The 24,204-nt window shown below is 37.6% G+C and overlaps 1 protein-coding gene across 1 annotated transcript in view; it reads left to right on the top strand.

The window, feature by feature from the left end:
* The first annotated feature begins 786 nt into the window (after positions 1-786).
* LOC120215614 (probable beta-1,4-xylosyltransferase IRX9H) overlaps positions 787-24,204 on the top strand; it is a 32,012-nt gene continuing 8,594 nt past the window's right edge. Inside the window, exon 1 of the mRNA XM_039213253.1 lies at positions 787-1,591. Within this exon, the coding sequence (XP_039069184.1) occupies positions 825-1,591 (767 nt within the window). The 5' untranslated portion in view covers positions 787-824. The remainder of the gene's footprint in view (positions 1,592-24,204) is intronic.

The following is a 24,204-nucleotide window of genomic DNA, read 5'->3' as shown; positions in this document are numbered from 1 at the left end:
TTAAATAATTTATTAGTATGGATTGATTTATTTTAAATAATTTATTTGTATGAATTGATTTATTTTAAAATATGGATTGATTTATTATTGTAGTTGTATGGATTGATTTATTTTAAATAATTTATTAGTATGGATTGATTTATTTTAAATAATTTATTAGTATGGATTGATTTATTTTAAAATATGGATTGATTTATTTTAAATAATTTATTAGTATGGATTGATTTATTTTAAATAATTTATTTGTATGGATTGATTTATTTTAAAATATAGATTGATTTATTATTGTAGTTGTATGGATTGATTTATTTTAAATAATTTATTTGTATGGATTGATTGATTTATTTTAAAATATGGATTGATTTATTATTGTAGTTGTATGAATTGATTTATTTTAAATAATTTATTAAGTTTGATTGATTTATTTTAAAATATATATTGATTTATTTTAAATAATTTATTATTGTAGTTATATGAATTATTTAAATTTCAGTATTGTAAAATAAAATTATTTAAAACTTAGTATTGTAAAACTCTTTTAAATTTAAAAAATCAGTTTATTTATATTTCAGTTCATTTTAGCAGTTTGTAGACGTTAAAAATAAACAGTCTTCTTCTTGTAGACTGCAGACTTTTAGTCCACCTCTTCTGCTGCAGATATCTATAGATATAATACGCAGACTGCAGACCTTTTACCTCTGCAAAAACAAACACCACCGAAGCTCTCCCCCTCCGCGCTCAAACCAAAATTCCAGCTCTGCCCTTAAACTTCACTCAAACCTTAAAGATCCAATTATGTGATTTTCCTTTAATTTACTAATCCAATGGCTTCGATCCGCCGAGCTCTCTCGCCAGCACATCGCGACCGTTCATACCAGAACGGCGCCGGGTTCTCCTCTCCGGCTAACAAGTTTTTAACCAACGGAAGTGGTAAACACTTCCCCTTTTCTTCCTCGTCTTCGCATTTACGGCCTTTGTTCACCGCCGTAAATTTAGTGTACCGCAAAGGATGGCGGCGGTCTTTTTGTAGGTGTCTCTTATTTTTCGTAATAGGATTTGTTTTCGGAGTTGCTCCGTTTGGATACACGGATACCGATGTCCGTACCAAGGATTTCGCTTTCCCCGACCTCAAGCCGCCACCTGTCAACCTCCAATTGGACTATCAGGATGTTTCTTCTGTTTCATTGGGCGTCAATACGAGATTGGCGGAACAAAAGGAAGTTGCCGATTTAATCGAGCCGTTGAAGCAGTTAATCGTCATTACGCCGACTTGTAATCGGGGATTCCAGTCGTATTTCTTGAACAGGTTAGGGCACGTTTTAAGGTTAGTGAAGCCGCCGTTGGTTTGGATGGTGGTGGATGAGAAAGCTGCGTCGCTTGAGACGGAAGAGATTTTGAGGAAAACCGGGGTTATGTATCGGCACTTGGTGTCTACGCTCAACTCTAGCAGCGTGAAGGAGAGAACTGTTCATCAGAGAAATGCCGCTTTGGAACATATTGAACGGCATAAGCTCGACGGGATCGTTTTTTTTTTTGCCGATGAAGACAATTTCTACACGCTCGAGCTGTTTGAAAGCTTGAGAACTATAAGATAACTTAATTTTAAGTTTACGATTTTAATAGAGTTAATGGGGATTACAAATTTAGGTTAAAAATGGGGTTTTGGAGATGTATTTATTGGGATGCTAATAATTATTGAATTGTTTCTATTAACAGCTAGGCTATTAATTAGAAGATGGAGGCAGTGGGAAACTGAAGTGATTTTGTATTGTAGTTGGTGTCGTAACCGGTTTTGGTCCGGGCATGAATTTTTTTATTTGACGGGAAAAGTGATATGAATAAATAAAATAATTTGGGAGTCGCCATCGGCCTTTTAGGTCAGGTAGGTCGAATACCTAAAAATTATCTTTTAAACGAGTTTTAAGAAAACATCAGTTAAAAGATGAACTGATCTGCGTTTATAACCAAAAATTCGTTCTTTTTAAATAAATGATTTGTGGTCGGTTACGTTTAGGGAAGGATTAGCACCCCTACAACGCCCAAAATTGGTACTTTATTAATTATAACTTGTCTCTATTATTAGAAATTTAAGAATTCAAAGATATTTAATTTATAATCCTATTATTTCAAAATTATAATTATGAAAAAATATTTATATACATTTATAAGTAAAATATTTATTTATTTAGAAATATCAGAAAAGGACTTCTAGGTGCCTTAAGACAGCTCTTTTCTTTGATATTAATAAATATTAACAATATAATAATTTAAATTATAATTTTTATAATATTTAATTTTAAAATACCAGAATAGGACATCCAGTTGTATTAAGACTGCCCTTTTCTTCGATATTGAAAAATAAATAAATATTAAAATATGATAAAAATAATTTATGTAAAATATAAATTATTATTTATTGTATATATATTTATATGACTAAAAAAATAATATTTAAAAATGTAAACAAGTAAAATTAAAACATAAATAAAAATACAATTAGAACTATATATTTAAAAGCAATAAAACTTTATAATAAATGAAAATATTTAAAAATAGTGACTAAATTATAATCTAATGAAATTAAATACCTAATTCATAATTAATTATTTAAAATTATAGGGATTAAACATACCATTTTCCTTATTTATTAATTTGGTGACTAAAATAAAATTATATAAAATTCGAATATCAGATTAAAATAAATTAAAAATATATACTCAGGATTAAAATATTATTTATTAAAACTAAAGGACTAAATATGTATTTTATCTAAAATATTTATAATTACGGTTAAAGGCTAAAATATAAATAAATAAAATTTAGAGACCAAATTAAAAGGATTATAAATTTGATTTAGTGACTAAAATGTAAGAATTACAAGTTAAGGGACTACGGACGGGATTTAACCCTTAGTTAATTACACAAATAGCCCTCCCCGAAACGACGTCGTTCGGGAAGGGCTATTTAAAGCCCGAAATCGACTGGCCCGAAGGGCCAGCTCTCATTTCTTTTCTTCCCTCTCTCTCTCTTCTCTGAGAGGGTTTAAAACTCTCTCACTTCTCTCTAAAACAGAGAGAAGCACACCAGCCGACAGCCGTTCACCGGCATTGACCCCGCCGCCGGCCACCGCCTTCGGTGGTCGAAAATTTTTTTTTACACTAAAACGTAGATCGGACCGTCCTAATGACGGTTCCGGTGTTCTTTTCTCTTAAATAGCTCCCGATCGGAGCAAATCTAAGAAAGTACCTTCGATTTTCGAAGGTTTTTGGTGACGTTTGGAGAGGTCCGGCGGTCGTGGCTTCCTTGGTAAGCTTCTCTCCTTTCTTTTCTTTTGTTTTTGGTTGCTGTGTTGTGGGTTTGCTCTGCTTTGGGTTTGCTATTGGTTGCTCCTTCTCTGTTGGTGTTTTTTTTTCTTCTCTCTGTCTCCTTTTTTTGTTGCAGGTATGGTCGATGGTTTTTATAGCCATCGACGGTGTGGCTCTCGGACCGGTCTCAAATGGTGATCCTAGGTGAGTCACCGGACTATGGTGGTGACTCACCATAGAGTTTCAACGTGGGGCAGAAACGAGGTGCTTCTGGAGTCTTCTATTGGTGTCGTCGTGGTACTGGTGTGTCGACAATGGCGGTGGAGGCGTTGACAGTGGGGCATTGGACCACTTGGCAGTGAAGCGACGGTTGGAAGCTTGGAGATAGCTGAGGCGGCGCCGCGTGGTTTCCCTAGGGTATCATACCCTAGGGTTTTCGTCTGGAAGCATCAGGACCGTTGGATTTTGGCTAGATCCAACGGCTGTGAGCAATGGCGGCTGGGGCATGAGATGAGAAACCCTAGTTGGGTTTTAGGGTTTATGTTGGGCTTCTGTATCTGGGCCACATTGTTTAGGCTTGCAAACTGGGCCTGAGTTCTTGTAATTGGGCTTTGTAATATTTAATAATATTAATAACAAATTTAATAATAAATAATGATAATAATAATAATAAATATATAAATAAAATGGGTAAAAAAAATTAGTATCTTCAGCTGCCCCTCTTTGCTCATTCTTGTGTTAACAAGAATAGGGCAAAGATGAAAAGATAATAAAATTTTTTATCCATTTGACTTCACTTGATTATGATGGTAATGTTGAATAATTTCTTCTTTGGGATTAGTTCTTCTAATTATGAACTTTTCCACTGGGGATGACAATTTATCTCCTTATGTGATGTAATCTGGAAATGTTGATGCTGATCTATCTCCTTCTGTGATAGAATCATGCAAAAGATTGAACAAGTTCTTCTCATTATGAACTTCTTATTCCTTCCTCAGATGAGTTCTTCTTATTATGAACTCGCCCTGGCAATGCTGGTCCATCGAATGATAAATTCAAGCGAAAAGTTGAACAAGTTCTTCTCATTATGAACTTCTTATTCTTTCTTCAGATGAGTTCTTCTCATTATAAACTTCTTCTTGGTAATGTTGATCCATCGAATGATGAATTCAAGCGAAAAGTTGAACAAGTTCTTCTCATTATGAACTTCTTCTTCTTTCTTCAGATGAGTTCTCATTATAAACTTCTTCTTGGTAATGTTGATCCATAGAATGATGAATTCAAGCGAAAAGTTGAACAAGTTCTTCTCATTATGAACTTCTTCTTCCTTCTTTAGATGAGTTCTTCTCATTATGAACTCTAACTGGTACTGCTGTTCCACTGAGTGATTAATTTAAGCAAAAAGTTGAACAAGTTCTTCTCATTATGAACTTTTTCTGGAAAAGTTGATCCATCAAATGATGGATTTGAGCAAAAGGTTGAACAAATTCTTCTCATTATGAATTTCTTCTTCCTTCTTCAGATGAGTTCTTCTCATTATGAACTTTCTCTGGAAAAGCTGATCCATCAAATGATGGATTTGAGCAAAAGGTTGAACAAATTCTTCTCATTATGAATTTCTTCTTCCTTCTTCAGATGAGTTCTTCTCATTATGAACTTTTTCTAGAAAAGCTGATCCATCAAATGATGGATTTGAGCAAAAGGTTGAACAAATTCTTCTCATTATGAATTTCTTCTTCCTTCTTCAGATGAGTTCTTCTCATTATGAACTTTCTCTGGAAAAGCTGATCCATCAAATGATGGATTTGAGCAAAAGGTTGAACAAATTCTTCTCATTATGAATTTCTTCTTCCTTCTTCAGATCTCATTATGAACTTTCTCTGGAAAAGCTGATCCATCAAATGATGGATTTGAGCAAAAGGTTGAACAAATTCTTCTCATTATGAATTTCTTCTTCCTTCTTCAGATGAGTTCTACTCATTATGAACTTTCTCTGGAAAAGCTGATCCATCAAATTATGGATTTGAGCAAAAGGTTGAACAAATTCTTCTCATTATGAATTTCTTCTTCCTTCTTCAGATGAGTTCTTCTCATTATGAACTTTTTCCTGGAAAAGTTGATCCATCAGATGATGGATTTGAGCAAAAGGTTGAACAAATTCTTCTCATTATGAAGTTCTTCTTCCTTCTTCTGATGAGTTCTTCTCATTATGAACTTTCTCTGGCAATGTTGATTCATCGAATGATGGATTTAAATCTTTGCTAAAATTTTTGAAATTCCTGTCAAAATTCAACATAGATAAAATGAATGAAGATGCATCTATTTTTGCAAATTTCTTAATATGATGCATGAATGTTAAGTTATTTGATTTCAGATTGGTGAACTGAGTATTTCCTCCACTTCATCATTTATTGCCAGCGTCACCTCTGGATATCAGTGTAGCAACTTATGCTATCAAGCTTGCATTTCTGAAGAACCATCTGATCAACTTGTATCTTTATGTCTTCTTCATGAAAGCCTCAGAAGAATTGTTTCATTTGTGGAACTCTTGTCGTAGTCAGAACTATGACCTTGATGCCCCATTTTGTCTGATAACACCAACTTTTTTTTTGCTTGGAGTTGTGCTGAAATCCGATAAAGCTTTCATCTTTGAAAAGAGAATCTGTCATTTTTTAAAAGGGAATCTATCATCTTTGAAGAGTGTAGATGTAGATATGCCTGACTCAGCAGGGATTAATTAGGGGAGTAGAGTCTGTTCTAATTTGACTCTTGAAACACATCATAAGGAAGATTTATTTCAATTCCTTTCATGTCCCCATATTTAATGCAATCTCGAATACAGCAACTTGGACCATATCATGTCGAGATGCTTAACCACAACCTGTCGTTCAACTAGTTTCTTGTGGTTAAAATTTTAGCTCTCCTTCTGTGGAAAGAAATCTTCATCATATCTCATCTTATAATCTTGAAGTTGAAGAAGATAAACTTCATCTTGGATCAAAAATGGAAACCATATGATCACAACATTGGTTCAACATCAGAATAACTGGTTCGTAAAACATTTGACAACACATTATTCATCTCATGTGGTTTTAGTTCAGACATTCGTAAAGCGTTTGACAACACATTCATCCTTTTCTGTGGCTTCTGCCAAGATTTCTCAATTATTGAAGCTCTTTGCCTAGTGTTCAAAGATTTTGAATGATGTCACAAGACCATTTGAGAACAAAACTCAATGGGGATTCAAGTGTGATGTTGGTATGACCAAAAAGTTGGTCAAATTCACAAAATATACTGGTGTCGAATTGAATAGGAGATACCAACAAATCTTGATATCATCTCGGGCAAAGGCAAATGTAATACTGATCACGTTTTCTTCTGTAATGAGCGTTGTAGGAATTAGAAACACACCCACTATAAGAGTCATGTATGGAAAGATATCCGTAGAATTATTGATGTTGGGGATTGAAGACACTAAATTTCATCAGTTTTAAATACTGTTATTTCGTATAATAATTTCTAACCACATTACATAATATACAACTTACATATTTTTTATGTTTGTGTACAGGCCCTTTACAAATAAAATAATAATAAATGGCCCAAGTACAGGTGGCCCAGATCCAACAGAACCCCAAACATACAGTGGGCTAGGGTTTTCAGAACCCTAGCATTCCAAGCGGCGTCGCTTACCCGAGGACCCCTCAGCTTGCACGTTTCTCCCACACCACCGACCCCGTTTTCTCCGGCGCAAGGGTCTCGCAAGACACCACCAACAAATAACGGAGTTAGATTTTTTATAGGACTCAAACACTCCAAATATTAGACTATAAATATTCAATGTAATCACGCAGTAGAGGGGGGATTCATAGGAGAAATACCAGAGAGCTTTAGGCACAAAATACTCAAAAATTCGCGAGGCAAATCAGAGCTATTGTAATCGAAAGGAAATAAAAAGGTAGCAGTGTTTTTACCTTTTTTCATCCGTTTTCTGCCTTTGCATGTTGATTTCTATGCCTTGTACTGCGTTTTGATTCGAAAGACAACCCAAAAAAAAACACTTTTCCAGCCGATGAACAAGGGGCGTTTTCGAGATCTACTTCCGTAGATCTAGCCCCCGAGGCTTGATTTTGTGAAAAACTATCTGGATTTTTGAAACGAGGAGGGAAAGAGCTTTAGAAAATCAATTTTTTTTTAGTTTTGTCGCCGATGAACGGCGGCCGGTGCCGTTCAACGGCGGCGGTGAGGTGGCACAACGGCCGGATTCTGGAAAACCGGCTCTTGTTCTTCATCCAGGAAGAACATAACAGAGAAAATGTTGACAGAGAGAGGGCTCTCTCGTACGAAGAAGAGAGAAATGAAGACTTTCAAAAAAATTTTGGCTTTTATACATCGATCAACCCGATCCGCGTGTTTTAGAAATAATTAGGGCAAACTACTCTTTGGGTCCTTCGTTGATTCTGAAGAGTTATTTCACCCCCCAAATCGAAATTAACCCTTAATATTGCTTTGAATTTTGACCTCTAGCTTGTAGTTCTTTCAATTTAATCCTTTTTCTGGATTTTAATTTTAATTATCTTTTTATATTACATTATAATATTTATATATATTTTATATTATTATTAGTTTTTTATTTCACTCTCGTATATATGTATTATTAGTATATTATTATTTTACTTATATGCTATATATATATATATATATATATATATATATATATATTTTGTATTTTATCTTATTATTCCTTTACTTTTTATTATTATATTTATTTTCATTATTTAGTTTTTCTAGTATTATTATATATATTTTTTTCCTCTCTCTCATATTTAGTTATTATATATATATGGTATTAATATTATTATATGTTTTTATTAATTTTATTTATTTTACTTTATACGCTATTATTTTACATTTTTTTATATATACATATGTACATTTTATTTCATTCTTATTATTTTACATTTGTATATATTATTTTATTTCACTTTTATTATGCTTTCCTTATTTATTTATTCTTTTCTTTTTTCGTTTTATTGTGTCTTATTTTCTTATTTCTTTATTCTTTCATTTTTTTTACCTTATCATATGTTGGCATACTTGTCTTCATTCTTATTTCCTTCATGTTCTATATCTCCATGTCGATTATGTTACTTTTGGTGTATCATTTATTGTTATTTTGTTCTTCATTTCGTTTTCTTTATTTTTCAATTTTAATTTATTTTCATCACCTTTTCTAATACACATTTTGACTCTTAAAAGGTTTGCTTTCAAATCAATCAATTTTAAGTAGTCGAGATCGCTATTTTACCTCTTAATTTAAATTTACATTTTTCTTAACTAAAGACAACTGGAAATTACGTAGTACCGAAAGGATAGTTCAAGGGTGCTAACCCTTCCTTGACTATAACCGACTCCCGAATCCGACACATCTTTGGTAAGACGTAGATCAGGTAAATTATAAGGTATCCGGTCAACCCATTTATTTTTAAATAAATGATCGGTGGCGACTCTAACCCAATTTATTCAAGTCGAAGCCCAATTCCGGGGCCCAACCGAAAGACTGTTGCGACAGCTTGGCGACTATGCTGGGGACACAGGTAAGTGAGTCAGGCTAAGGTAATTTCCAGTTGTCTTTTTAACGAAAAGGGTAAGTTTGAATTTTAAGGTAATTTTTTTATCCTTATTACTTACTTTTGATTATATTTTCGAGTAAATAGTTGGACTAATCGTTTTCTCATGATTTCAGCCTTCAAAGATTTTTCATCTAAGGCTCTAAACCCGAGCTCCAAACCCGTTTTAAGTGGGGGTGAAAGCGACGCCTTCGTGTGAATTTATTCACCGTATGGGCCTAGCAAGTAGCCTTCGGGATTCATATACCTTATGCTTTCGTGTGAATTTATTCTCCGTATGGGCATAAGGGAATGTGTCCTCTCGAGTTTAACTTAGTCCACACAAGCCTGTGATGGGTTTAGGACTAAGGGTCTGGTCGGCCCAAGAGGGTGCCAGCAAGGAGAACTCGGGTACCATTTTTTAGAACCTAAACCGGGAGACTTTGAATAAATAGAGCCTACCCCAAAACCATATTCCAAAACCTAGGACATTTCTTTCCTAACCTTTTTTTTTCTTCCTTATGTTTTTTCCTTTACCATTTATTTTTTTTATTTTTATTTATTTCCATTTTACTAACTTTTTTTTTTGCCTTTGTGTTTGTTTTTAGCATTTGCATCATAACAAGAGGCCATTGATCCCTAAAAAGGTATTTATTAAAACTCAAATAATCTGAATCCATGGACAAAGGTGTTGTAATTCAAGAGATTGAAAACGCTGAGGCACGACTATGGTCCGAGAAGGCTCAAAGTGAAAAGGGAGACAATCTTCAAGGAAGCTATGTGTCAGAGTTGGTTCGCTACACCCCTATCAGCCTAAAACAGAACAATGTACAAGAACTTCAAGATATCTGGGACAGTTGGAAGAATGATCGAAGACAGAAGTTCAGCCAATGGTACGGTGACATTGCACTCTTGCTTCATGTTAAGACTGATGAGCCCTTAATCAGAGCCATGGTTCAATTCTGGAACCCGGGATATAGTTGCTTCACTTTTAACCAAGAGGACATGGTTCCCACCATCGAAGAATACACTACACTGCTGCATTGTGAAAGCATCAAGCTTGAGCGAGCCTACATTAAACACATCAAAAGCCAGTCCTTCAAGAATGCACTGGCCAAAGTTGCAGGAGTAGATGAGAAATGGGTAATCGATCGGACTCAGCGTAGAGGCAGTGGAGAAGGAATTGAATGGATCCACATAAAGCAACTAATGAAAAACCACCCTGATGAGTGGAAGACTATAGACCTTTTTGCACTGGGTCTGTACAGTTTGATCAGCTTTCCGAAAGCTTTGGGGTGCATTGGCGCTGCCGTGGTGGAACTATTTGAGCAACTTTCTAAACGAGTTAACCCAGCACCAGCCATCTTGGCCGAGACCTTTCGATCTCTCAACCATTGCCGAAGAACTGGCGGAGGAAGATTCACCGGGTGCATTCAGCTCCTTCAGGTCTGGATTCACAGCCACTTCTGGAAGACTAACGGGGTTACCTACCGCCGTTTCAGCACCACCTATTCACCTCTAGGTGAATTTATCACCTTAAAATGGCATGAAGGCGCCTCGAAGGAAAAATGGATAAAGGTCTTTACGCATCTTCAGGATCGGGATATTGTCTGGAGAGCCCCCTGGCTATTTCTCAGTGACGTTCTTTTCCTATGTGGTGACTCTGACACTGTGACCTTACTTGGACTTTGGGGAGCAGTCGGGTATGCTCCGCTATTAGCACTTAGACAGTATGGAGCACGTCAGTTTGTCCCAGCAACATGCGGGTTGGCTAGGTCAGAGTTTGAGTATCACGGCGACAGCTATGAGAAGATGATCAAAGAAGCAGCCGATTCGTGGAGGAAAGTATTCCGGATGGATGTTGTAGCTGCCAGAAGCATGCTCACTCTGGATTATGTGGAGTGGCGAAGATTGAGAAAGAATGACAACATCCCTGTGCCAGACTGTGATGACACCCGAACCATGGAAGAACATCTCAGGCATGTCCCTTCTGAACTCGAGATAGCCAAGACCGAGTTTGAAGCCGTGAATAGTGAGATGAAGCAAAGGATAAAGGAACTTAAAGCCGAGCGCTATCAGTGGAAGCTAGATGCTGACTCTCAGAAAGATCGGGCAGATAAACTGGAAAGAGAACAGAAAAGAGTCTGTTTTGAGTTCGAAGACTTGAGAAAGGGGTATCAAGATAAGGTCAAGGATAACGCCAAATTGAAGGTAACCTCTGAATACTGGAAAGATGAGGCTCATAGCTCGAAAAGGAAGTTCGAGGGGCCTGATGAGAGAGCTTGGAAGGAACAGATGAAGACTGCCCAAAGACGCTTGGCAGATAGTCAATATCAGAACCAGCGCTTGAGAGTTCGGGTAGCTGACTTAGAAAAACAGCACGAGAAAGATGGCAAGACAATAGCTGAGTTAGAAGCTATTGTAGATGGGTTCAAGAGGCAAGCAAACGAGCTTCAGATGGTGCCCTTCGACGGAGGATTACAATGGCGTTTCCGTTGGGAACAAGCACAGCGAAGGGTGAGGGCCCGAGATGCAACCATCCGAGATTTCCTGGATCAAGTACAAAAAGCAACCCGTCATCTTCACGGTCTAGCAAGGGAAGCTGGAGTGGTTCGACAGGGCATTCAACCAATGACAGATGAAGGCATAAGACTTGTCAACCTACTGGAAGCTGTTCGGGGTCTAGAGGATTTAGTCTGAATGTACCTTTAATTTGTTTGTATGTCTCTTAAAAGATAAAACATTTTTGTCTGAATAAGGGTTATTTATAATAATGAACACTTTTCTGGATCAATGCCTCCAATTGCATACATCATGCATTGCATTTCTTGTGTTTTATATTTCATGTTTGTTTATTTTATATTTTCCATGTTTTTACATTCGTATTAACTAACAGAACATGTCTCAGACACCAAGCTTACCACCGCAAGCAATAGATACGCATCACCCTCACAACACTCGTGCAAAGAAAAAAACAAATGGATGTCAGAATGGAAAAACTCGAGGAGAACATGGCAAGACTTCAAAAGGAATTGGAGGACAAGATGGCTCAGAACAGTCAACGTACCATGGAGTCCATAAAGAAAAGCACGGAGTCCCTAGTCGACCAGATCGTGGCTAAGTTATCTGGTTTACAACAACATACAAGTGCATCCGGAGAAGCTCTATCTGAGGGGATAACCATACCACCGACCCCACAAGTGGTTGCCTCATCCGAGACCTTACCCGTACTGCAAGGTGACTCATTTGCCGCTAGAGGGAAAGCTGTATCAGCGGCAAATTTATAGACTTCTGGTGCAAAGCCTGACAGTCATCTGGACGACTGCCCTATCCCGGATTTTGACGAGGAGGATAAGGCGAAGAAGATGGAAGAAAAGATCAGGATGTTTGAAGACCAAATGAAGATGGTCAAGGGAGACCATGATTATTATGGTGTTGATGCGATAGAACTAAGCTTGGTTCCCGATTTGGTGCTTCCACCAAAATTTAAGGTTCCTGAGTTTGAGAAGTTCGACGGGAACAGCTGCCCTTTGGCCCATATCACTATGTTCTGTCGGAAGATGACAGGGTACGGGGGAATGACCAACTCCTGATCCATTGCTTTCAGGAGAGCCTATCCAGTTCAGCTACTCGGTGGTACAACCAGCTTAGCCGGACTCATATCAAGACGTGGAAAGACTTAGCCAAGTCTTTCTTGGAGCAGTATAAGCATATCAACGATATGAGACCAGACCGGGTCATGTTACAAAGCCTAGAGAAGAAACACAATGAGAGTTTCCGACAGTACGCACAGAGATGGAGGGATTTATCTGTGCAAGTTCATCTACCCTTGGATGAAAAGGAAACAAGAAAGCTGTTTGTACAGACCTTGAAGGCACCTTACTTCGGGCACTTGGTAGCAATCACATCGGGAAGTTTCTCAGATTTAGTCATGGCCTGTGAAATGATCGAGTTGGCCATTAAACAAGGAAAGATTGAGGGAGGAGACTCCAGTAAAAAACCTCCCATGAAAAACAAAGAGCGAGAGATCAACAATGTAAACACCTACAGCGTCAGCAAGGGGGTTACGATCTCAAGCTCAAATTCCGCAGTAACTGTACCATCCGGTACTTCTAGACAGAACCAGAGAGAACCAAGAAGAGAAAGGAAAATGGAGCAGTTTGACCCCATTCCCATGACGTATAAAGAATTATACCAACAGCTCTTCGACACTCATGCAGTGTCACCTTATCCTATGAATCCAATAAATCCCCTTACTCGAAATGGTATGACGAGAACGCTCACTGCGAATACCATGGCGGTGTGCAGGGGCATTCGATTGAAAGTTGTCTCGTATTCAAAACACTTGTGCAACGAATGCGGAACAAGAATTGGATCACTTTCAACTCCGGAGCACCAAACGTCGCCCAGAATCCCTTACCCAATCATCAGGAGACAGGAATCAATGCCGTTACTACCGAAGGGGGCAAGAAAATTAAATCGAGTGTTTCAGAGATCAAATCTCCTTTGGCTTGGGTATGGAGCCAAATGGTAAGGGCGGGGCTTCTTACACCATACCAGATACGACAGAAAAGGGAGATGGTAACCATTGTTGTTACCACAACCTAAAAGGGCATAAAGTGCAAGATTGCCCAGAGTTTAGATCATTTGTCCAGCTCATGATGAACCGGAAAGAGCTGGAGTTTTATGAAGAAATTCAAGATTCTTTGGAAGCAGATGTTTGTGCCACCGGAGAATCATCAGACAGGAGACTTGGTAGGGGTAGTCCTTTGATAATTACCCCTAAGGCAAATATGACGGTGACAACACCAGCAAAGGTGGTAATCACAGCACCTCGGCCTTTTCAATATAAGGACAATCGGTAAGTGCCATGGAAGTACGAATGCCAGGTGAGTACTTCCAAAGGATGCGATAGCAAAGTGGGGCAAAGACCACTTGAGCCATTCAAAGAAGATGTGCTAGTTGTCAATGAACCTATAAAGGAGGAAGAAGCTAAAGAGTTCCTCAAGATCTTAAAGCACAGTGAGTACGGCATTGTAGAACAGCTCCATAACTTACCTACACGTACTTCAATGCTAACACTATTTTTAAGCTCGGAAGCACACCGAGAAGCGATGTTGAATGTCCTTAATCAAACGTTCGTGCCACAAGACATACTAGTCAGCAAGATGGATCGACTGGTGAACAATATTCAAGCTGATAATCTCATCTCGTTTTCAGATGATGAGATTCCATCCAGAGGAAGAGGCCGAACAAAGGCGTTACACATTACTACCTACTGTAAGGGGCACGCTTTACCAAGTGTCTTAATCGATAATGGTTCAGCCCTGAACGTGATGCCTTCGATTACATTGAAGAGGCTACCAATAGATACCTCTCATATGAGAGCTTGTCAGAATGTGGTCTGAGCATTTGATGGGACCAAAAGAGAGGTAATTGGAAAGATCGAGGTACCATTGACCATCGGACCAGCCACCTATGATGTAGAGTTCCTTGTGATAGATATCATGTCATCCTATAGCTGTCTTTTGGGAAGGTCGTGGATTCATCAAGCAGGTGCAGTACCCTCCACGTTGCACCAAAAAGTTAAATTTGTTATTGACGGGGCCTTAGTAATTATCAACGCTGAGGAAGATATCGTGGCAAGCGTGACCACGGAGGCTCCATACATCGAAGTAGACGAGGAAGAGGTAGAATGTTCATTCCGCTCCTTGGAGTTTGTGAATGCCACATTTGTGGCGGAAGGAAAGAGAATCCCAAGACCTCGACTCTCCAAATACACAAGGATGGAGATCAAGCAAACCCTGGGCTGAGGCGCCAGAACCGGGAGAGGTTTTGGGAAATATTTGCAAGGAATGATCAATCCTATCCTTCCTATCTCAAAATTAGACCAATTTGGGCTCGGTTTTCAGCCCAGTTATCATGAAAAGAGAAAGGAGATCCAAAAGAACCGGGAGAGAAGATTGGCCAGATTGACTAGAAACGAACTCCAATGGAAGCCTATGACATTCCCGCCGCTTTTCAGAACATTCAAGGCAGGTGGTTATGTGTTTGAGACCACCATATCCGAGTTAGAAATGGCTCTGGAAGATCTGAACATCAATGCCGTGACCACAGAAGATGTCGACAACGGAGATAGATCCAGGATATGCCCTCTGCCACATGGGTTCGTGCCTAGCAGTTGGTCGGTGGAAGAACTACCTGTGGTTTACAAGAATCTTTCAGAGTAATATTCAAACTATCCCTATTTGCCTATACCCGGGGCAATAGGGGATATTTTGTAAGGGTGAATAAACATTTTGTTTAAGTTTAATAAAAGATGCATTTTTCTTTTCAATGGCAAACAAAATTTTCTTTTATTTTTGAATTCATTATCTATCTCCTTCATTCCAGTATTGCATTTCCAGTTACTCTCAAAGTTAGTTCTTGACCGCTCCGTGTGGGATATTATCCTCTCACACATGCACATTTTCCTCCTTTCAGGTTCCCAGATAACGATAATGTGGACACTGATGATCCTGATCCGGAGGTGGATTTTGAATCAACCATTTGTCTTGGGGAATTTGATAAAGGCGATAATGAAGAGGAGTACAACTTGCCTACCGAATTGTTGAGAATGATAGAAAGAGAAGAAAAGCAAATACTACCACATGAGGAGGCGATCGAAATCTTAAATTTGGGCACTGAAGAAGATCGAAAGGAGGTTAAAATCGGCACAACTCTTTCGACTGAAGCAAGACAAAACCTGGTAGTTTTACTTCAGGAGTACAGAGATGTGTTCGCTTGGTCGTATCAAGACATACCGGGACTAGGCACAGATATGGTAGTTCACAAACTGCCAATCAAACCAGAATTCAAACCTGTGCAGCAAAAACTGAGAAGAATGCGACCAGAAATGCTCCTTAAGATCAAGGAAGAAGTCAAGAAGCAATTTGATGCCGGTTTTCTTCAAGTAGCCAAATACCCGGAGTGGGTGGCCAATATAGTGCATGTGCCGAAGAAGGATGGGAAAGTACGCATGTGTGTCGATTACCGAGACCTTAACAAGGCAAGTCCCAAGGACAACTTTCCTCTGCCACACATAGACACTCTGGTGGACAATACAGCCGGGAACGCCTACTTTTCATTCATGGATGGATTTTCGGGGTACAATCAGATCAAGATGCATCCCAAAGACATGGAGAAAACCACTTTCGTCACAATGTGGGGAACTTTCTGTTACAAAGTGATGCCTTTCGGATTAAAGAATGCTGGGGCAATATATCAGAGAGCTATGGTGACCCTATTCCACGACATGATGCACAAAGAAATCGAGGTTTATGTCGACGACATGATTGTCAAGGCACAGACTGAGAATGAACATATCAAGAATTTGAGAAAACTCTTCCAGAGATTGAGGAAGTTCCAGTTACGGCTGAACCCTAACAAGTGTACCTTCGAGGTGACATCCGGGAAGCTATTAGGCTTTGTAGTCAGCAGAAAAGGCATTGAGGTTGATTCTGATAAAGTCAAGGCTATCCAGAGTCTACCTCTACCACGAACACAAAAGGAGGTCCGAGGTTTTTTAGGAAGATTGAATTACATAGCTCGGTTTATATCTCAGTTAACCGACAAGTGTGATCCAATTTTTCGCTTTCTTCGAAAAAACAGCCCTGGAGCATGGGATGAAAACTGCCAGATTGCATTCGAGAAGGTAAAAGAGTACTTATCTCACACTCCTATCCTGATGTCCCCTATCCCAGGCAAACCTCTGTTCTTGTATCTCTCCATATTCGAGAACTCCATGGGGTGTGTCCTGGGTCAACATGACGAGTCCGGGAAGAAGGAAAGAGCCATCTATTATCTAAGCAAGAAATTCACCGATGGCGAGATCTGATATCCTCCTATTGAGAAGGTTTGTTGTGCTCTGGTCTGGGCTACAAAAAGACTCCGGCAATACATGCTGTATCACACTACTTGGCTGATTTCCAAGTTAGATCCATTAAAATACATGATAGGTGTACCTGCTCTATCCGGAAGGTTAGCCCGATGGCAGATGCTTTTGTCTGAATTCGACATCGAATATGTGAGCCAAAAAGCAGTAAAAGGCAGTGCCATATCCGATTTTTTGGCAAGTAGAACTGATGAGAGCTATGAGCCGCTGGACTTTGATTTCCCAGACGAAGACTTAATGACCATATCTTTAGAAGAAGCAAGCATTTCAGCGGACAGTTCCTGGAGAATGCACTTCGATGGGGCATCAAATGCACTAGGACATAGCATCGGGGCAATCCTAATCTCCCCAGAAGGGAATCACTACCCATTTACCAGCAGACTGAACTTCGATTGCACCAATAACATGGCAGAATATGAAGCCTGTGTCTTGGGAATCCGGGCTGCACTGGGGAAAAATATAAAGACTTTGCGGGTGTATGGAGACTCAGCCTTAGTAATCTATCAGCTCCGAGGAGAGTGGGAAACCAAGGATATAAAGCTGTTAGAGTACCGAAAACTAGTGTTGGATCTGCTCGAAGAATTCGACGAAGTCACCTTCCACTACGTGCCTAGAGAAGAAAATCAAATGGCTGACGCTCTAGCTACCTTGGCAGCCACATTCAAGGCTGGTGGGGAGTCTGAAATGATGCCAATTAACATGCAGTCGTATGAGTACCCGGCTCATTATTACCAAATTAAAGCAGTGAAAGACACTAAGCCTTGGTACTACGACATTCTGCAGTATATCAAGCATCGGAGTTATCCAGAAAAAACCACTGAAATCGAGAAGAGAACCCTTAGAAGGTTGGCCGCTTACCCGAGGACCCCTCAGCTTGCACGTTTCTCCCACACCACCAACCCCGTTTTCTCCGGCGCAAGGGTCTCGCAAGACACCACCAACAAATAACGGAGTTAGATTTTTTATAGGACTCAAACACTCCAAATATTAGACTATAAATATTCAATGTAATCACACAGTATAGGGGGGATTCATAGGAGAAATACCAGAGAGCTTTAGGCACAAAATACTCAAAAATTCGCGAGGCAAATCAGAGCTATTGTAATCGAAAGGAAATAAAAAGGTAGCAGTGTTTTTACCTTTGTTCATCCGTTTTCTGCCTTTGCATGTTGATTTCTATGCCTTGTACTGCGTTTTGATTCGAAAGACAACCCAAAAAAAAAACTTTTCCAACCGATGAACAAGGGGCGTTTTCGGGATCTACTTCCGTAGATCTAGCCCCCGAGGCTTGATTTTGTGAAAAAACTATCTGGATTTTTGAAACGAGGAGGGAAAGAGCTTTTAGAAAATCAATTTTTTTTCGAGTTTTGTCATCGATGAACGGCGGCCGGCGACGTTCAACGGCGGCGGTGAGGCGGCACAACGGCCGGATTCTGGAAAACCGGCTCTTGTTCTTCATCCAGGAAGAACATAACAGAGAAAATGTTGAGAGAGAGAGGGCTCTCTCGTGTGAAGAAGAGAGAAATGAAGACTTTCAAAAAAAATTTGGCTTTTATACATCGATCGACCCGATCCGCGTGTTTTCGAAATAATTAGGGCAAACTACTCTTTGGGTCCTTCGTTGATTCTGAAGAGTTATTTCACCCCCCAAATCGAAATTAACCCTTAATATTGCTTTGAATTTTGACCTCTAGCTTGTAGTTCTTTCAATTTAATCCTTTTTCTGGATTTTAATTTTAATTATCTTTTTATATTACATTATAATATTTATATATATTTTATATTATTATTAGTTTTTTATTTCACTCTCGTATATATGTATTATTAGTATATTATTATTTTACTTATATGCTATATATATATATATATATATATATGTATATATTTTGTATTTTATCTTATTATTCCTTTACTTTTTATTATTATATTTATTTTCATTATTTAGTTTTTCTAGTATTATTATATATATTTTTTCCTCTCTCTCATATTTAGTTATTATATATATATGGTATTAATATTATTATATGTTTTTATTTATTTTATTTATTTTACTTTATACGCTATTGTTTTACATTTTTTTATATATACATTTTATTTCATTCTTATTATTTTACATTTGTATATATTATTTTATTTCACTTTTATTATGCTTTCTTTATTTATTTATTCTTTTCTTTTTTTGTTTTATTGTGTCTTATTTCTTATTTCTTTATTCTTTCATTTTTTTTACCTTATCATATGTTGGCATACTTGTCTTCATTCTTATTTCCTTCATGTTCTATATCTCCATGTCGATTATGTTACTTTTGGTGTATCATTTATTGTTATTTTGTTCTTCATTTCGTTTTCTTTATTTTTCAATTTTAATTTATTTTCATCACCTTTTCTAATACACATTTTGACTCTTAAAAGGTTCGCTTTCAAATCAATCAATTTTAAGTAGTCGAGATCGCTATTTTACCTCTTAATTTAAATTTACATTTTTCTTAACTAAAGACAACTGGAAATTACGTAGTACCGAAAGGATAGTTCAAGGGTGCTAACCCTTCCTTGACTATAACCGACTCCCGAATCCGACACATCTTTGGTAAGACGCAGATCAGGTAAATTACAAGGTATCCGGTCAACCCATTTATTTTTAAATAAATGATCGGTGGCGACTCTAACCCAATTTATTCAAGTCGAAGCCCGATTCCGGGGCCCAACCGAAAGACTGTTGCGACAGTGATGAAACGCACATGATAAACCAAATAGATGAAAACTCGGTTTAGTCTAGTTGTCAATGATAACCCCAGTAATATCGGGAAAGAGCAATATACATGAGCTTCTCTCTTCAATGTCATCAAGTAAACAAAACTGATATGAAAAACAGCTTTGTAACCTCAACAGTATGGTTGAAACTAACTGACAGGAATCTCAAAGAAATATTTTCAATTATCACCGACACATAAAAGGCCAAATTCATATTTCGAGGTCTCGAGGAACTGATCTTTGGATCGAATGGTCTACAAAGGGAACATCTTTATTCATGCAACCATGATGTAGCTTAACAAAGAACACACTGTCATGTGACACATTGTTTAAGAAGATTGGGTATTTGAAACCATGCTTGCTGAATAAATATTTGTTCAACAACAGGACCCTGATATAACTGCCTAATGAATGAAGCAATTATGTATAATCAGCTCGACTGTCACTGTTTCACCATTTTCATTCTTCATATCTTTATGTCTCATTAGAAATATTTGTTCAAGTCAATGATCTCGACACAGGATGATATGGGTCTTCAGCATGCCCCAACATTGGCTAATACAAGTGTTCAAAATGCATCAACAGTCCTGATTCTGATTGAAATGGGCTTTCAGCATGCCCTGATATTTGCTTCTTGTTAATCCGAGCCTTCAAAATGCCCCACATGGATCTGTCTGAAGGAACCTTTAAAATGCCCCAACATTTGCTGATACAGATGTTAAAAGTGTGCTCAACATTACTTCTTGTTAAGATGAGCCTCTAAGAATGCCCAAATATTCATATTGTTGTGAGCCTTCAAAATGCCCCAATATTCTATTGCTGTTTGAAATGGGCTTTCAAGATGCCTCAATATTCTGCTTCTGATTCACTCTCAATGTCTGTTTAACTGAAATGTCATGATCCCCACGAGGTCCAATTTTGACAATGAACTATTGTAGGTACTTGTGGCTTTATTCATGCCCCAAATCTGTTTATGTTGAATACTCTCATTCTGGTGTCACTAAACAGTAATATTATCAAGTAACTGGAGAAATTCTCTTCATATTGTCACAAACTTAAGAAGTACTCAATCATTCTGACAGAAACGTCTGAGATATGTGTCTTCTGAATGAGGTGACCATTTTCTGTATCTGGAGGGATTTAGTCGGACAGAGCAGTAAAAATAGCTTGGTAATCCGTTCCAGGCTAACACAGTGGCTTATCATCTTTCAGTGAAAGCCATCTCTGAAATATACTTTTCTGTGGGAGAGAAACCAATTTATGCAAATAGTAATCTGATGCAATAGCAAGACTACATATACAGTGATACAGGCTCCTGAAAAATCCACACCCATGCAACATGTTGATTCTGATAACAACTCATCTGATTATAAAGCGATCTTTCAGGATGATTTCACAGATATTTATAGTTCTTCTAATATCGAGGAAATCATGAATTCTGATTCTGATGAGGAGAGTAAATTGTTATACTTGACAAAAATAGGATTCTCAAAGGCTGAGACTTCAATAACCATGGAGAGATGTGGTCCAGATTCATCAATTGTAGAATTGACAGATTTTATATGTGCTACTCAAATGGCTAAGGTTGCTGACACACTTCTTCTGATAGAAGATAGGAATCCATTATGCAATGATCCTAATTACAAGAAAAGGCAAAACTCGAGCTATGATTTTTGGAAAAGGAATAAGCAGAAGAAGCTTGAAAAGAAGCTTCTTAATGAAGACGATCATTCAGTTCATCTTTTAATTCCAATGATTGGTTCTGGGGTTCCTACCGAACCAGATCAGATAACTCAAAGAACACTTCCAGAAGATGCTATTGGGTCTTCTTATTTCTACTATGAGCAAATTCATCTTTCAAATCCAATGATTGATTTTGTGGTTCCTACCGAAGCAGATCAGATAACTCAAAGAACACTTCCAGAAGATGCTATTGGGTCTTCTTATTTCTACTATGAGAACGTGGCACTTGCTCCAGTTAATGTTTGGACTGGAATATCATAGTACTTATTTGATGTAGAGCCAGAATTTGTAGATTCGAAGCATTTTCATGCTACTACACTGAAAAGGGCTATATTCATAATTCTGCCAATTGAGAACAGATTTCTTTTTATCTTGTTTTCTCCATGTGCTGATGTTTTTCCATTAACAAAGAAATGATGGCCTTCATGGGATCCAAGAACAAAGTTGAACTATTTATAAACATGTGCAGGAAGCGCCAAATTGACAGAAAGGATCTGTAAGGCTCTTGAAGCTTATGACAATGAGCCACCTTCGAGTGTCCAGAAGTATGTTCTTGATGAATGCTGAAAATAGAATCTGGTATGGGTTGGAAGGAATAAAATTGTTCCACTTGAACCTGATGAGGTGGAAATGCTTCTAGGTTTCCCTAAAAACCATACACGAGGATCTGTATAGATACATGTTCCATGGTGGTATCAATGTCCTGTCTCTTTTCTCTGTGATCAATGATGCAAAGGTCGCCTTCTACTGTCTTGGCATATCTTTGAAAACAGATGTGCAAGAATTGAATGATGATCGGTTGGAGCAATTGATGAGTAGATTTGTTGAATTCGACCTTGTTGTCAGTGGCATCCAGCGTAACAACCTTACTGGAAGAAATAAACATCATCAGGATGAACTAGAAGATTTTTGTTGGTGCATTTTCTTGCAATGACTGTTACGACAGCTGTCTCTTCTGCTACTCCAATATATCCCACTCTTTTCGAATCATGGAACGGTTTAGTTGACAGTAAAACTGGTCATCTTCAACTTTTGGAATCCTGTAACCAATGTTACCCTATATAAAAGGACTATAAGGGTAGATTCTATTCCAATGTCTTATTATGTGCCATAAGTCCTCAAATTCAAATTCAGTAATCTTCTGAAGGACATAATGGATATCATCTTGACAAAGAAAATGATCGGCATAGAAGAAGTAGCAATGATGTATCAAGACTTGAGCCAGCATCACGGTATAACCAGAGTGCAGGTAGTGACTTGTTCATGGCTATATGATGTAATCTTCTAGAGAACATAAATTGATGGTTGGGGAAAATAATATGTCTGGTATGCTTATCTCCCTCAGCATGAGATAAACGATAATCTTTCTTGATGAGCTACTAATAATGTCATAGGAGAGTGTCACAATTTCAATTCTCCAGACTTTCTGGCTTCTTGGACCATTTGCCTTCAAAAATGTGAAGTGCTTCATTATTCTGGCCTCGTTCATTCTTTTTCTACAACAGAGGTAGAATAAGCTACAATTACTTCAAGGACCTTCCTCATTTGAGACTGTCCTGTTTAAAAATGTTTTTTCTCCTTTCTTTATTGAAGAATGAAAGAATTTTGTAAAGTATTACCCCTTTCAGGTTCACAATATAATCAAATCATAAACAATAAGTTTAATGAATATCCAATAAATCAACTACACTTTTAAATCATTCAAAAATCATAGTCCTATGGCAAGTGTCAAAATTATTGACTGATTTAAGGTGTAGGTGGATTCTGGTAGAGTAGGTTCTTTTAAGTTGGTTCAGTATGTCGCTTCGGGCTTCCACTAACTTGAAGAAATAGTTATTATGTTCATCTTGTAGAGATGCTTCTCGTTTCCATAATCTCAGGAACGTATTTGGGATGTGTAGTGCTTCATTTAAGAGCTTAAAATCATCTCTTATGTCATTGTTGCACCATTCAATATTCGAGCCGCCTTTTCAGGTTTTCAACTCGAATCCTCATTTGGTTTCAAAATGTTATTTAAAAATTACATCTTGAACCCCCTTTTATCATTTTTTATATCATGCATTAAAGATTTTAAAAACCAACTTTTGCAAATAAAAATCAATCTTGAGAGGCGGAATGAAATCTGAAGATATTCTCTTTAGATGCCTTCAATCTTGCTTTGCTTGACTTGGATCTGCTTTGCTGAGAATTTTTGATTAATTTCCATTTTTCATATTTTCATCATTTCTTGCTCTTCTTGTTGAATATGAATATCTGAATTAATTGTACTTGATCCATCTTGTAACTTGAGGCTCCCTGGAGTCACCCATCTTGATTCAATTTCTCCCCTTTTTTCTTCTTTCCTTTTTTTCTTCTTTTTCTCATTTTTCCTTTTTCATCTTTTTTCTTTTTTTCTTTCTTTGCTGGATTTTTTTTTTTGCTGGATGAGTATAAGACTTCAACTATTTTGAATACCTCTTTTTCCTTTTTGTCATTTTTCCTTCTTCAAGTATAATATTTCTTGATAGAATCTAAGTTTATTTGGTTTCTCAGAACTTTCCCATCCATTTCTGCCAAGATCAACGCTTCTCCGGAAAAGGTCTTTTTTACAACGTATGGCCCTTCCCAATTAGGCATCAATTTCCCCCAAAAATCTTTATGTATAGGCAAAATCTTTTTCAGCACTAGATCATCCTCTTGGAATTCTCTTAGATGTATTTTCTTGTCCATTTCTAATGCATTTGCTCAAGGTAAATAGCTTTCAATTGATTCTCATCAATAAGGTTTAATTGATTAAATCAAGCTTAGATACATTCATTCTTTTCCAATTTGTCCTCCTTTAGGATAATAATGTGATCTCAACTTCAATTGGTAATACTGCTTC

This window comes from Hibiscus syriacus, unplaced genomic scaffold (assembly GCF_006381635.1).
Source record: "Hibiscus syriacus cultivar Baekdansim isolate YM2019G1 unplaced genomic scaffold, ASM638163v2 tig00110126_pilon, whole genome shotgun sequence".
Taxonomy (NCBI): Eukaryota; Viridiplantae; Streptophyta; class Magnoliopsida; order Malvales; family Malvaceae; genus Hibiscus; species Hibiscus syriacus.
The sequence above is the reverse complement of the archived record's forward strand: the minus strand, read 5'-3'. Positions and strand labels throughout refer to the sequence as shown.